The 12,075-nt window shown below is 42.4% G+C and overlaps 1 protein-coding gene across 1 annotated transcript in view; it reads right to left on the minus strand.

The window, feature by feature from the left end:
- Window positions 1-153: 153 nt before the first annotated feature.
- tecta (tectorin alpha) overlaps window positions 154-12,075 on the minus strand; it is a gene marked incomplete at its 5' end in the record, with an annotated part of 19,886 nt that continues 7,964 nt past the window's right edge. The window contains 11 exons of the mRNA XM_080779951.1: window positions 154-1,420; window positions 2,573-2,692; window positions 3,130-3,214; window positions 3,464-3,626; window positions 4,061-4,309; window positions 5,349-5,512; window positions 5,719-5,924; window positions 6,504-6,617; window positions 7,287-7,567; window positions 8,771-9,057; window positions 10,717-11,097. Of these exons, the coding sequence (XP_080636077.1) occupies window positions 1,317-1,420; window positions 2,573-2,692; window positions 3,130-3,214; window positions 3,464-3,626; window positions 4,061-4,309; window positions 5,349-5,512; window positions 5,719-5,924; window positions 6,504-6,617; window positions 7,287-7,567; window positions 8,771-9,057; window positions 10,717-11,097 (2,154 nt within the window). The 3' untranslated portion in view covers window positions 154-1,316. The remainder of the gene's footprint in view (window positions 1,421-2,572; window positions 2,693-3,129; window positions 3,215-3,463; window positions 3,627-4,060; window positions 4,310-5,348; window positions 5,513-5,718; window positions 5,925-6,503; window positions 6,618-7,286; window positions 7,568-8,770; window positions 9,058-10,716; window positions 11,098-12,075) is intronic.

Raw genomic sequence — 12,075 nt, forward strand, 5'->3', positions numbered from 1 at the left:
ACCAAATTGACTGTACATTTGTACAAAGGTAGCAAAATAGGCACTAATGGAAAATATTAGTCTCAGTAATGACATTGAAGAGATGTTTTCTGTCACATACATTTACATCACAAACCGAAAGAGCAACAGTTATTATAACTGTCTTTAATGGGGCCATCTTGACAGGCAAACAGAAGTTTGTAACTAAACTCTCAGAATACTAAATATCATACTGATCACAATAGAAATCAATCATTGTAGTTTGAAAGTATTTTAAAGGTACAGCATGGCACAAGTGACATATTTCTGAGTCAGTGTATTTGGTTAATTCTGGCAGAGGGACACCGGTGATTTCATATCTTACAGTGGAAACACATCCTGAGCTCTATTCTAAACATGGGTCACACCCACAGGAATTAAACAATGTTCCGTCTTCACACATAAATAGTAACTTCATTCACAGAATCAACCTGGACATCCAAAATAAATGTAATAAACTATGCCATCACAAAGTGTACACCATCCTGTCTGCAAAAACTCTACATGTCAAACAAACCATTTTTGTTCTGGAAGTGTCACACAAAATGGAAGATAACAGCTCTCCTCTGATTCTAGCCAAGCAGTGGATGCTGTTTTTAACCAATGGACAACAGAGGAGATGTAGCCTACATGTGCTGTTGCAAATAAATGTGACATTGGTGTTCATTTTGAAATGTTGTAATTTGTTATACTATCTCAATGCAGATTTTATTTGTTATGTTTTTGTTGGTATGGCTTTTTGGGAATGAGAGTATTGTTAAGGGGATATGGGATAGGGTGGGGAGAGAGAGATATGCTGAGTGTTTTGTTGTCATTGTAAGTGAAAAATGAATCAATTAACAGTGTAAAAAAACACATGTGACAATGGTGACTTTTATCACTCCATCTGGTGAGCACAACTAAAGCCTGATTTATAATTAGTCACGCGTCAGTGTCACACTGTGAATAGCAGATCAACAAGCTTTTAATGCATTGCGATGTAATGCGTTATGAGCTTGTAGATCAGCTATATCTTTGGTGCATTACACTATCGCACAACACAGTATAAATCAGACATAGAGCAATGTTGTTACAATCCACCAAACTGAAAGTGAATCGGGCCTACATTCAGTGACATGTCAGTAACATCTGTGCTGGTGCAGGAACAACATTCTCTTGATTGACTAGCAGAACACTGGTCAAAGTTCAAGCTTTTCAAGATTTTGTGCTTCTCCAACACTTCTTCAGGTCTTTTCTTCTCTTTTTCTTCTTTTAGATGTTTATGTTTTACCTTTTCTTCTCTCCATGTTCTCAGGAGGTTAGCAGAGGAGACCAATGTGTGTGTGAACCAAGAGCAGGGACATCACAGTGCTGGCAGTCATAGGAAGAACTAAGGGTCTTAGCCTACTGCTTGAGCTCACAGCTGTGAATGGAAGAAACAAAGAAAAAAGAAAAGAAAACTCAGATAAGTTAAATCATGTTTAATATGTACCATTTAATTGGTGTATACTCTTCTTTTTGTAATGTATAATTATGTAATGTCTTTCTTGTCCTTTTTTTCTAAATTAGTCCGACAGCCGACAGGCTTCTTTTGTTTAAAGTGGGAAATTTGGTATAGTCTTTTTTTATTGGCCTAAAATATTGTTTATATACCATTGTGCAAAACGAATGCTTGTAATGGATTCAGAATCATGAAAACCCCCTAGTTTGACATGTCACATGCTACTTAAAGCATAATGAAATGTTGACCTTTTTGCTCAAAAGAAAAATTGCTCAATACCGGCGACAACTGGTCAGCAATTGGACTCATGAATGTATATAGACAATATTTTAGGCCAAACTATACACCAAATTTCCCATCCCACACCACAACCCCGTCTCCCACTGATAAGTATGACTATACGAGAGGCAAGGGGGGGCGGTTCTCACAGGGTGCCATACAAGCTAAAATCGTGTGTGTGTGTGTGTGTGTGTGTGTGTGTGTGTGTGTGTGTGTGTGTGTGTGTGTGTGTGTGTGTGTGTGTGTGTGTGTGTCAAATATCAGCTTCTGGTGGAACGTATTATGGCCTTGGGATATAACTGTCAACTTATTGTCCTTGTATTTGGAAGTCTGGGCCATGTCCATAAACTTGTGCTCAGGGGTTTGCAATTGGGTGGATTGCTTAAAAACAAAAAGCTGGCTAAATACTGTTCTGTCTCAGCTACTATGGGCAAAAAAAAGTCTGTCTGTCTGGAGAAGGCGTTGTTTCATTTATCCCTAGGTGGCTTAAGAAACCCAAAACAAACATCCTGTCTAGTAGTATCAAGTAATAGTATTTCAACAATGTGCTATATATATATTTTTTTCTTCTTTTCCCTCTGTGTGTTAAGCATGTGCAGCAGCTATATCTGGTTGGACCATATAATGTATAACCTAATTCTGATCAGTGTTTGGGTCTATTGTATTACGCCTCTTCTGCAGATCCAAATAAAATAATTAAAATGTGTGTGTGTGTGTGTGTGTGTGTGTGTGTGTGTGTGTGTGTGTGTGTGTGTGTGTGTGTGTGTGTGTGGCTGTGCATTTGTGTGTGTTCACCTCGGCAGCTTTTTCGATCCCTTTGTAGCATTCCGGTCACACAGCTGCAGACAGACCCTGTTCCCTTGCTGCTGCAGATCTGCTCACAGCCTCCATTATTCACCTCACACCAGTTAGACTCTGTGGAGACACCAGTGGTAATCTGGCCTCTGTCTCTCAAGCCAGACAAGGTCTACATGCTCTACAAGTTTGCCTCATAGACATAGTAGACAAGCCTAACATCTCCCTCGACCCAGAGGCGATTCTCCATTGACTGAGCGGCAGATGTTTGGTTTGCTACACAGGAGACCAGCTATTTTCGCTATTCATCATGTGTATTTGTGTATAGACAGTGCTTATGTGGTTAATGGTTACATATGGAAAGCTTGCAGTAAACTGTAACTGTAGTATGGTTGGTGAGAATATTAAACAGCGTTCAAAGACACGCACGTGCACGCACGTGCACGCACACGCACACACACACACACACACACACACACACACACACACACACACGCGCGCGCGCGAGCAAACAAGCTAACAAGCAAACAAGGCCAAGATGCATGCTCATTGCTTACCTCTCCTTCTGATGGGTCCCACAGTTAATATGTGCTCTTGATGTTCACTATCTCCTGAGTACATCCTTCGATTGTGTGGACAGTTCTGTGGACACAGTATGCATAGATCAATACAGTGTAGAAAACTTCAGCTTGTCAACACTTTTTACAAAATAAGTGTTTGTATGGGGAAACTGTAGTGATGCTCTCTCTCTTTTGAGATTGTGTTGCTGTTGGCAGTTTAGCTTTTATTTGGACAGGATAGTGTAGAGAGACATTCAACACAGTCCTCCAGTTGGAATCGGGGGGTCAGGGACATTTCCGGTTATCCACAGGCCCGCTGCGGGATGCTCACCACTTTACAGGTGGCCGCATCTGAGTCGCACAGGGATACGTCGCAGTGAAGGTGGACCTCATCATAGTCTCCGATGAACTTGAAGACGGTGACGTGAAAGCGACAGGTGAGGGATATGCCGTTCTCTGCCATACCGATGGTACTGTCCTTGATGTTGGGACAACTACAGGGAGGGTACGGAGAGATCTGTAATATCTGAGTGATTTTCTCTGATAAATAGTAGCAGTATATAAATTGCAGCTTTATGTACATGCAGTGATTCTTAAACTGTGGCCTCGCCTCGTTACAACCTTGTCAAAAACATCAATCATCAGGATCAGTAATCATGTGGATCTCGGGATCCACATGGGAACGATGCAACAGTCATCTACATCTATGATGTTTGACTCAAAATTTGGCAAAAGTTTCAGTATAAGAAAACAAACATATAAATATATATATATATATAAAACGTGCTTTGTGTTTGTGAATTTCTTCTTTTTATGTGGTGTAAATATTTCTGTGGACTAGCCTAAATTGGCACATTGCTTGCTGTAAACGGAAACCAGTCGCCAATCATCTCCACATATTCAACATGTTGTCCTCCAGTTAGCCTACCCTTTGTCTATGATGATGTATCGCAGGCGGTCGTTGCTTTGGCGGGATGGGGTGGCCCAGCACATGTTTACTATGAGAATGAGCTGGTTCTCATCTGCGCCCTCCACAAAGACCCCCACGAAGAGGATGTCTCGCGTGCTGAGCACCACTTCCCCTTCCCGGTACGGCTGGCGGTAGGAGGAGTTCTTGTACAGAGCCATCTTGGTGATGAAGTTGCCCTCCTGGGTAGGTAGGGTGAGGTTAATCACACTGGAGGACGGCAGTGGGAGGAGAAAGCAGGGATTAAAGAAATAAAAATCTCAAGAAACATTGTGTTAGTCCAATCCCAATCTGTGATTTGTCAGGCAGCGTGAAAGAAGCACCCCCCACACCAGTGTTCTTTTCCAAAAATGTATTAGCACAATATGTCAAATAATTATGTTTTGGTATAAACATAATTATTTATGTATTTAGGCTAAACCTGTGTATCTGTTGTTCTACTTCAGAAATCACAGATTGAGGCTTTAACCTTTGCTTTAAAATGTCTTGAGTTTTATGGAAGATGTTTCTGAACATATGTATATATTCTATTGCTAGTTGCTAGACCAATTCAAATACTCTTTCATCTTAAAGTAACTAACTAATACATAACTTTAACATAAATACAGTATGGCTTGACTTGACTATACCAGCTACGTGAGATAGGGTTGTGCCTGATGTATACTTTGTGTAGTGTGTGTGCGTGCTGTGATGTGTGAAATTCTATATCTGCTGGCTGCCACTATGTGCCTGCTATATGGGTTGTCTCTTAACTTGCACTTGTTTTTTCTTTTAGCATGCACCCTATGTATATCATTTCAGTTCATTTCATTTCCTTAATGTGACAAAGTATAAACGAAGCCATCAGAGCAGGGGTCTTCAACAGAGGGTCATGGACCCCTGAGGGGTCCACCAAATCTTTGTGTGATGGGAACATTAGCTGAAAATAGCAGATTTACAAGCTCACAACGCCTCGCAGTGCAAGGCGTTGTGAGGCTGTAGATCGCCTATTTTCGTATAGTTGGTGTGGAGGGAAAAAGGTACAGAGCCAATGATCAAGTTGACTAAATATTGAGGGTTTAAAAGTTTAACTATCTGAAAATTAGCATGCATCCAACTATCTATGAAATCTATGAAAAGGCTTAATCTGCAACACAGTTTTATACAATATGTAGTGGGGGTGCCTGCTCCATCTCTCTCTCTCAGCTAGTGGGTCCTGAAAAACGTCAAAGACTCCTGCTTTACTACAGTGACATGTCCCCCATCTGACCTGAGCATTGGCCGGACGACAGTTTCTAAGGAGATCATGAGGTCCAGCTCATAGGCGCAGGAGAACTCTATGTTGATGGACTTGTCTCGAGTGATGAGCGCCCCTGTGTTGTTCACGCTCTCTATCCACACCGTGTTCTTGTACATGATGTGTGTCCCGTTCGACTATGAGAGAAGAAGTGACCACCACATTTAGAAAGAAAACAAAACAAATGCATCATAGCTTGAAGATTGGATATCTGAGCTATTCTTGAAAATATTCTGTAAATGTTGAACAAAATGTGGCCAAAATAGGGACGCCAGGGTTCACGTGTTAAAACAAAGCCTATCTCTCATGGAGCATTGATGTCAAGTATGATGGGTTCTCACACCTGCACTATAGAGCCACAGTGTCCCTTGGAGTTGTTGATTCGAAATGAGAGTAAGTCCTCTCCCTCGATGCTGGCACACTGGAAGTCATTGATCCGAACGTCCTCTCTCTCAAAGCCCAGCTGAAAGAGTTTACACTTGGAGATGGACACCTCCATCAGGGAATGCTTACATACCACCTCTGCCTGGATGATGGCATCATCACCAACTGAGAGAGGAATACAGTATGATTAATGCTTCATATGTCGTATGATGGTGCTGCTTGTCACAAGCTTGTAGATCAGCTAATTTTGTGCGTATGAATCTACAGGCTTTAGATCCTGATTAACAAAGACTATGTTTTTTTTATGTGATGAACGTAACGTAACTTATCTTAATGTATTTTGTCTTATTTTAGCAGCGTGTTCAGCTTTCGGTACCCAGCATGCATTATTGCATGATAAAATAGGCTCTCTCCCTCCCTCCCTCCTCCCCTCCCCCCTCTCTCTCACTGATATAGCTCGGGTTTAACGTCACACACAATCTCCCTCCCTCTCTCTTTCTCTCTCACACTGATTGAGCTTTGGTCTGAAGTTAACCGTTGTCCAGTCCATATTGACACATTTGTCCAAAGACTCCAGACGGACAGACAACAAGCTTCAAATGTATTGCATAAAATAATAGCAATTCACGGGTATGTTATAAATACAACTTATATCCTTCTTTCTGTTACACCTCCCCACCATCATCATTCTGCATATCTTTCTGCATTATGTTTGTGCCTCCTCTGTCTCACATTACCACTCACCCAACATAGAACCGCTGGGGAGCTCCGGACAGCCACACAGCTCCCCTCCGTTTTCCTGTTCACAGGTGACATTTCTGCAGGTCTCTCCTGCACAGGGGTCATAGATCCATTCTGCTAAAGACAGGTCCACACACAATGTTAGCTGTCACACTAAAGCCATGTGGCTTCTACGTAATGAGAAATGGTATTCATAAAAAGCCTTGTGTGCAATTTCGTCCTATATGTTTTCAGTTCCATTTTCAATCAATGATCTGTGTGTGTAGTTGTACCAAACAAACAAACAACCAAAAAACACTGAATACCGCCCAGATATGGTGTTGAAACGATTTCTTCACCTCTTTTCCACACTCTCCATTGCTGACCTTAAGTACTTTAAGTCCTCCATAATATATATATATATATATATATATATATATATATATATATATATATATATATATATCCTTAATGACATTACCAAAATATGAAACTTGAAAGTGGTTAAAAATGCCCAAACACATACCAAGCAATAATACCGAATCTTCTCTAGATGGAGCCCTACCATACTATACTATATATTATCTACACATGTGGCTGTAAGGTAAGACATTCACCGAAATAGTAGTATAGTAACTTGCTAGGCCTTCTTTGTGTGGTGTGGTTGTTTGGAGACTTTGCGCCTGGGGGTGTGGTGTGGTTGTTTGGAGACTTTGCGCCTGGGGGTGTGGTGTGGTTGTTTGGAGACTTTGCGCCTGGGGTTGTGGTGTGGTTGTTTGGAGACTTTGCGCCTGGGGGTGCCCTTACAGCAGTTCTCCTGGGTGATCCATTTGGTGGAGAGGATGCCCAGGGAGCGACAGGACTCAGCGTACGCTGCCAGCGAACCACAGACCTGGGCCTTGCGGTGATTGTAACAGCCGTCCAGGTAACAGGACTCGTAGAAGGGCCGGGGGTCTAGCAGGCCATGGCAGGGCTGGAAGAAGCCCTTCATCTGGGTCAACTTCTGACAGCCGCCTTCCCCCTGGAGGTCCAGAACCGCTGTGTTGTCACAAGACTGGGCCAGCGCCACATACTGGGTCTCGTCACAGCTGTGGGTGTATGAGTAGTTTATCAAACTGATGAAACAAAAATGTAATAAAAATTCACCTTCCTATGCCAGTATAATTTAGTATCTGTTAGAAGGCATGAGGAATTGAATACACAGGACCACAATGTAAACAAGCCCTTAGAGCCTTTTACGTTATCCTTTAAGCATTATTGTATAACTTTACCTCTGTACCTTTTGCAAACTCAATCAATCAATCAACCAATCAATCAATGAAAGGCACACCCCAAATATGTGTCAATAGGAGACACACTAAAGCAATAAATACAAAGGTAAATTCGTGGTTAAGTGACAGTGTAGAAAGGTTTATAGTTTAGACGTGTTCAGTTATTGTCTTCCACAGGCCAGGAGGAGATGGTTTGGGCATGTGAAAAGGAGGGATGAGGGGTACATTGGGAGAAGGATGCTGAAGATGGATCTGCCAGGTAGGAAGAGAAGAGGAAGCTCAAAGCGGAGGTTCATGGATGCAGTGAGAGACGATCAGTTTCAAACTCATGGCAACATTATTCCAGGCTGCTTTGCGCTTTTTGCCTATAACTATTTAACTGTTTTGTCATACAATGATTTCCCTGGATTCCATCTATCATGACGGCACAACCCATATGCTATAACAAATAGCTTTTTCTTCAAAAACTGATTTTGCCCAAAACTCTAACAAATCGGTGCACATCATCTCTGGAGTCATAAAACATGCTTACAGTTTTATATGACTGCCTTCCAAAGTGTCTGAGTGGCCTATTTTACAACAATCATACATGCAACGTCCAATCTACCACAAATTATAATCCCACATTTAAATTAAGGGTAAACAGAAATCTCTACCCTTATCAACAGGTAACAGCAACTGAGCTGGCTCGGCCGGTTGTGCGACGCCTCACTAACGCCAACGTTAATGCACACATCGAACATACTATAACAGACTTTTATACAGACGCTTATCGATGGCCAGGCCAGGCAAACTACAACATGACGTCACGCCGTGGTGATAAGAAACTCACTTGCAGCTATATTGTTGTTTATTTTCTTCTGCATTTCTGCTTGGACTATTAGCCTTATTCATGTACTTTCTTCTTACCAGCTATAGGTGAGTCCAGTAATGAATATCCTTAAATAATTTTCAAAAGTATGTTTTTCAGTTGAGTGACACTGACAAGGTTGTCCGATTATAATTTGCCTTGAGGCTCACCTGTTCTGCATTCCATTGGTCTTCCAGCTCTGGGCCAGCTCCAGGGCACTGAGAGCCGGCTTGCCCCTGGAGGTGATGTAATCGTCAGTGGGATCTCCGTTGAAATTCCCACATAGGCCACACACCTTGTTCTGAAGCCGCTGGCCCATGGTGATGCTGAGCGTGTTGAAGCGGTTGTAGCGGATGACGACGTCCTGCGGTGTCTCGATGACCAGGAAGCCCTCCGAGGAGGACAGGCGCGTCAACAGACCCGTCACCATGGGCACCGACACTGGCGTGCCGTTGACCTACGTGGGACATGAGAGGAGGCGAGAGAGAGGCTGAAACACATGTCATGTACCCACCATACATGCTGTGATACATGCAAGCACAAATGTGCTGAATTTAATAGATTTAAGAGAATCCTGAGTATCCTATGGTACTGTGCTAGGTTGTCAGTACTACAATGTTGGATTGGGGATGTTGTTCCATCTGTATCGAGTTGGCTCCATAATGTTCTACAACTGCTCCCACTAGAACGGCTCACACATGTTCTCCAAGGAGACATTTTCTTCTTGGTTTGGGGCCCAGTTGTGGAATACATGGGAGGAGAATACGCAGAAATATTATCAAGAGGTTTGGCAAATTAAGGAACCATTCATGTTAAGAACAAAGGTTTTATGATTTCGAAGACTACATGAATAATTATATAAGTAGTAAGAAGAAGATGATGTATGGACATATGTATGTATAATGTATGTAGGTATGTCGGTTAGTCTGTCTATGTATATGTGAGTCATGTATCAGTTTGTGCAAAAATGAAAAATAAAATGATTGAAAGAAAGGAAATGTAAACACACACACACACACACACACACACACACACACACACACGTAATCATGAGCCAAAAACATTCCCTGATATAAACACAACTGTACAAGTACAATTAAAGTACAATAAAGTATTTAAATGCTTGTACTTTGGGTTTCCTCAATAATTATTATAGTGTATTAAAGCTGCACTGTAACTCTCCTCTTCTACCCAATCTATACTGTCACTTTTAACCTGGTTTCCAGCGCAAGTGCTGAAAGTTTTACCATTGAGCTAATAGAGCCTGCCTGCTTGCTCAGGGGATAAATTGAATCTTTTGAAACCATTAGGTCAGATCCTTTGACTAAATGTCTCAATAGCAGAGCAGGTCGACAAAATACAATACAACCACCCCAATTGTATGTTATATCAACATACTCTACCATACAGATTGGCCAAAATAACATTTTATTAATTAACAAAAACGTACATAGTGCCACTTAAACAGAAGGCTGCAGCATACTCCAACCAAACACAAACTTTGCTTAGCTTCAGCAGGTTAATACAAATTAAATGAAGTAATTATAACTGTATTAACTATCTCTAAATGCACCACATCTCTGTACGTGTGTATGTACATCTGTAATCCACGTAACTCGAGAACTGTTCGCCCCACCGACTTCAAATTTGACACACGCGTTCCACACCACCGCAGGGAATGCAGTGCCCTTGAGTCGGTGGGATACACTGTGTCCATGCAGAACCAGCACAAAAGCCCCTGCCCAGGCTCTGGACAGGGCCCAAATTAGCCAACTGATCACACCTGATCATCCGTAGATCTCCATATATGGAGCTGGCCTGTTCTGACATCACAATGATCTGCATAGACTCCATATTTGGGCATGCCTGGCAAATAACTCAACTTGCATCGTTCTAAGTAGGAAAGTGCCCAATGGGCAATTAACCGATCAGATGATCCTTTCAGTGAATTCTATTGTCTCAAGCCACTGTGGCTGTTGCCAGGCAGACTATTGTGTAGGTGAGGTCTAACTTTCACATTACAGAGCTGAGCATAGCGAGTATAATATAGTTTTGTCCTATAGAGCATTGTTTGGTTCAGCAAACCCTGCATGAGGCCACAACTCCTTGCTCTCACCTTTACAGTGCTGCCAGTGACGAGTATGTTCTCCTCGTTGAGGTAGAGATAGATGTGGGAGATGGTGGTGAGGTTGGGCGTGCTCCACTTGTCGAAGTTGGCGATAAGCTGGAAGGAGAGGTCGGGCAGCTTGTGACAGTTGGTGGACAGGACAAAGGAACAGGAGGCGGGAAGACGCAGGGACGCCCCATCGAAGGTCCTGAAGACGCCGCCGCCCGAGGCCACGCAGTGTTGCGAGCGAGGAGTGAAGCAGCCCCTCACGCCGAAGCGCAGGCCACACTCCTCATCTGTCCTGCAGCGCCGAGGTTCACACTGGACTAGGTTGCGGCCAATGCACTGGCAGCGCTTGCTGCAGTCGTTGTTCCAAAACAGCTGCTTCGGCTGATGGGAGGAGAATTGAAGGTTGTTTGTAGGGACAGCTTTGAAAACAGTACTGAGCTTATTTTAACAGTATAGGATAGCTTTATCTATATCAGTTACCGCTGTATTAGAGCCTGCTTTATTACCACGATAGGGTTCGATTATTCCCTCCTGATTTTGTCCTACCGAATAACAATGTTTTGACCAATATTTATATATTGAAAAATCACTCCCGTGTGAGGGGCGCTCTTGTCGTCGTACATCATCCAATACATGTTTTACTTCTTCATGAATTAATTTGTCATTTGTTATCTTTTAACCATGATACAATGTTTAAAACAAGCCCAACATAATGTACATTTTCCTTTCATTGTCAATGGCATTTAATGTTTGTGTTGCCACAAATGTACGTCAAATTTCAGGCACATATGACGTAAATTCTCCTTTCATTGTCAATGGCAAATATGAGACGTGACAGGACGAGAAGATGTATAAGGGGCTAGCAGAACCCCTCAAAAATAAGTATGTAAAAAAGCTAAATCAATTCTAATGAATTAAAAAAAATCTAAAATAGCCAATACAAGCTCATAAGAGATTTTTGAAAACTAGATTTTCTAAACCTCCAAATCCAGCCCGATGGATCCAGTCTTCTCCATGTATGGTTATCCAGGGTTAGATGAGGTCAGTGTCGTGATCTTCATATATGGAGACGGCCACATGGTGGCGTGACATGTCACGAGGTGTGATGTCTTGAGGCGTGACCATATATGGAGGCGTTAACTCCATGATCATGTCACGTGATGTCACTAGGTCAGATCCATATATGGAGATCTAAGGCTCTCCATGATGTCACGTGATGTCACGAGGCATGATGGATTGGCAACCATATATGGTGGTGTGACGGACAGACACAACCATATATGGTGGTGTGACGGACACGAGACGCAGGATTTCATAGTAAATGCGACCTTTGTTCGCACTAAAAAAGTTTGGAAACCA

Source organism: Protomyctophum bolini (assembly GCF_963924005.1).
Source record: "Protomyctophum bolini genome assembly, chromosome: 13".
NCBI lineage: Eukaryota > Metazoa > Chordata > Actinopteri > Myctophiformes > Myctophidae > Protomyctophum > Protomyctophum bolini.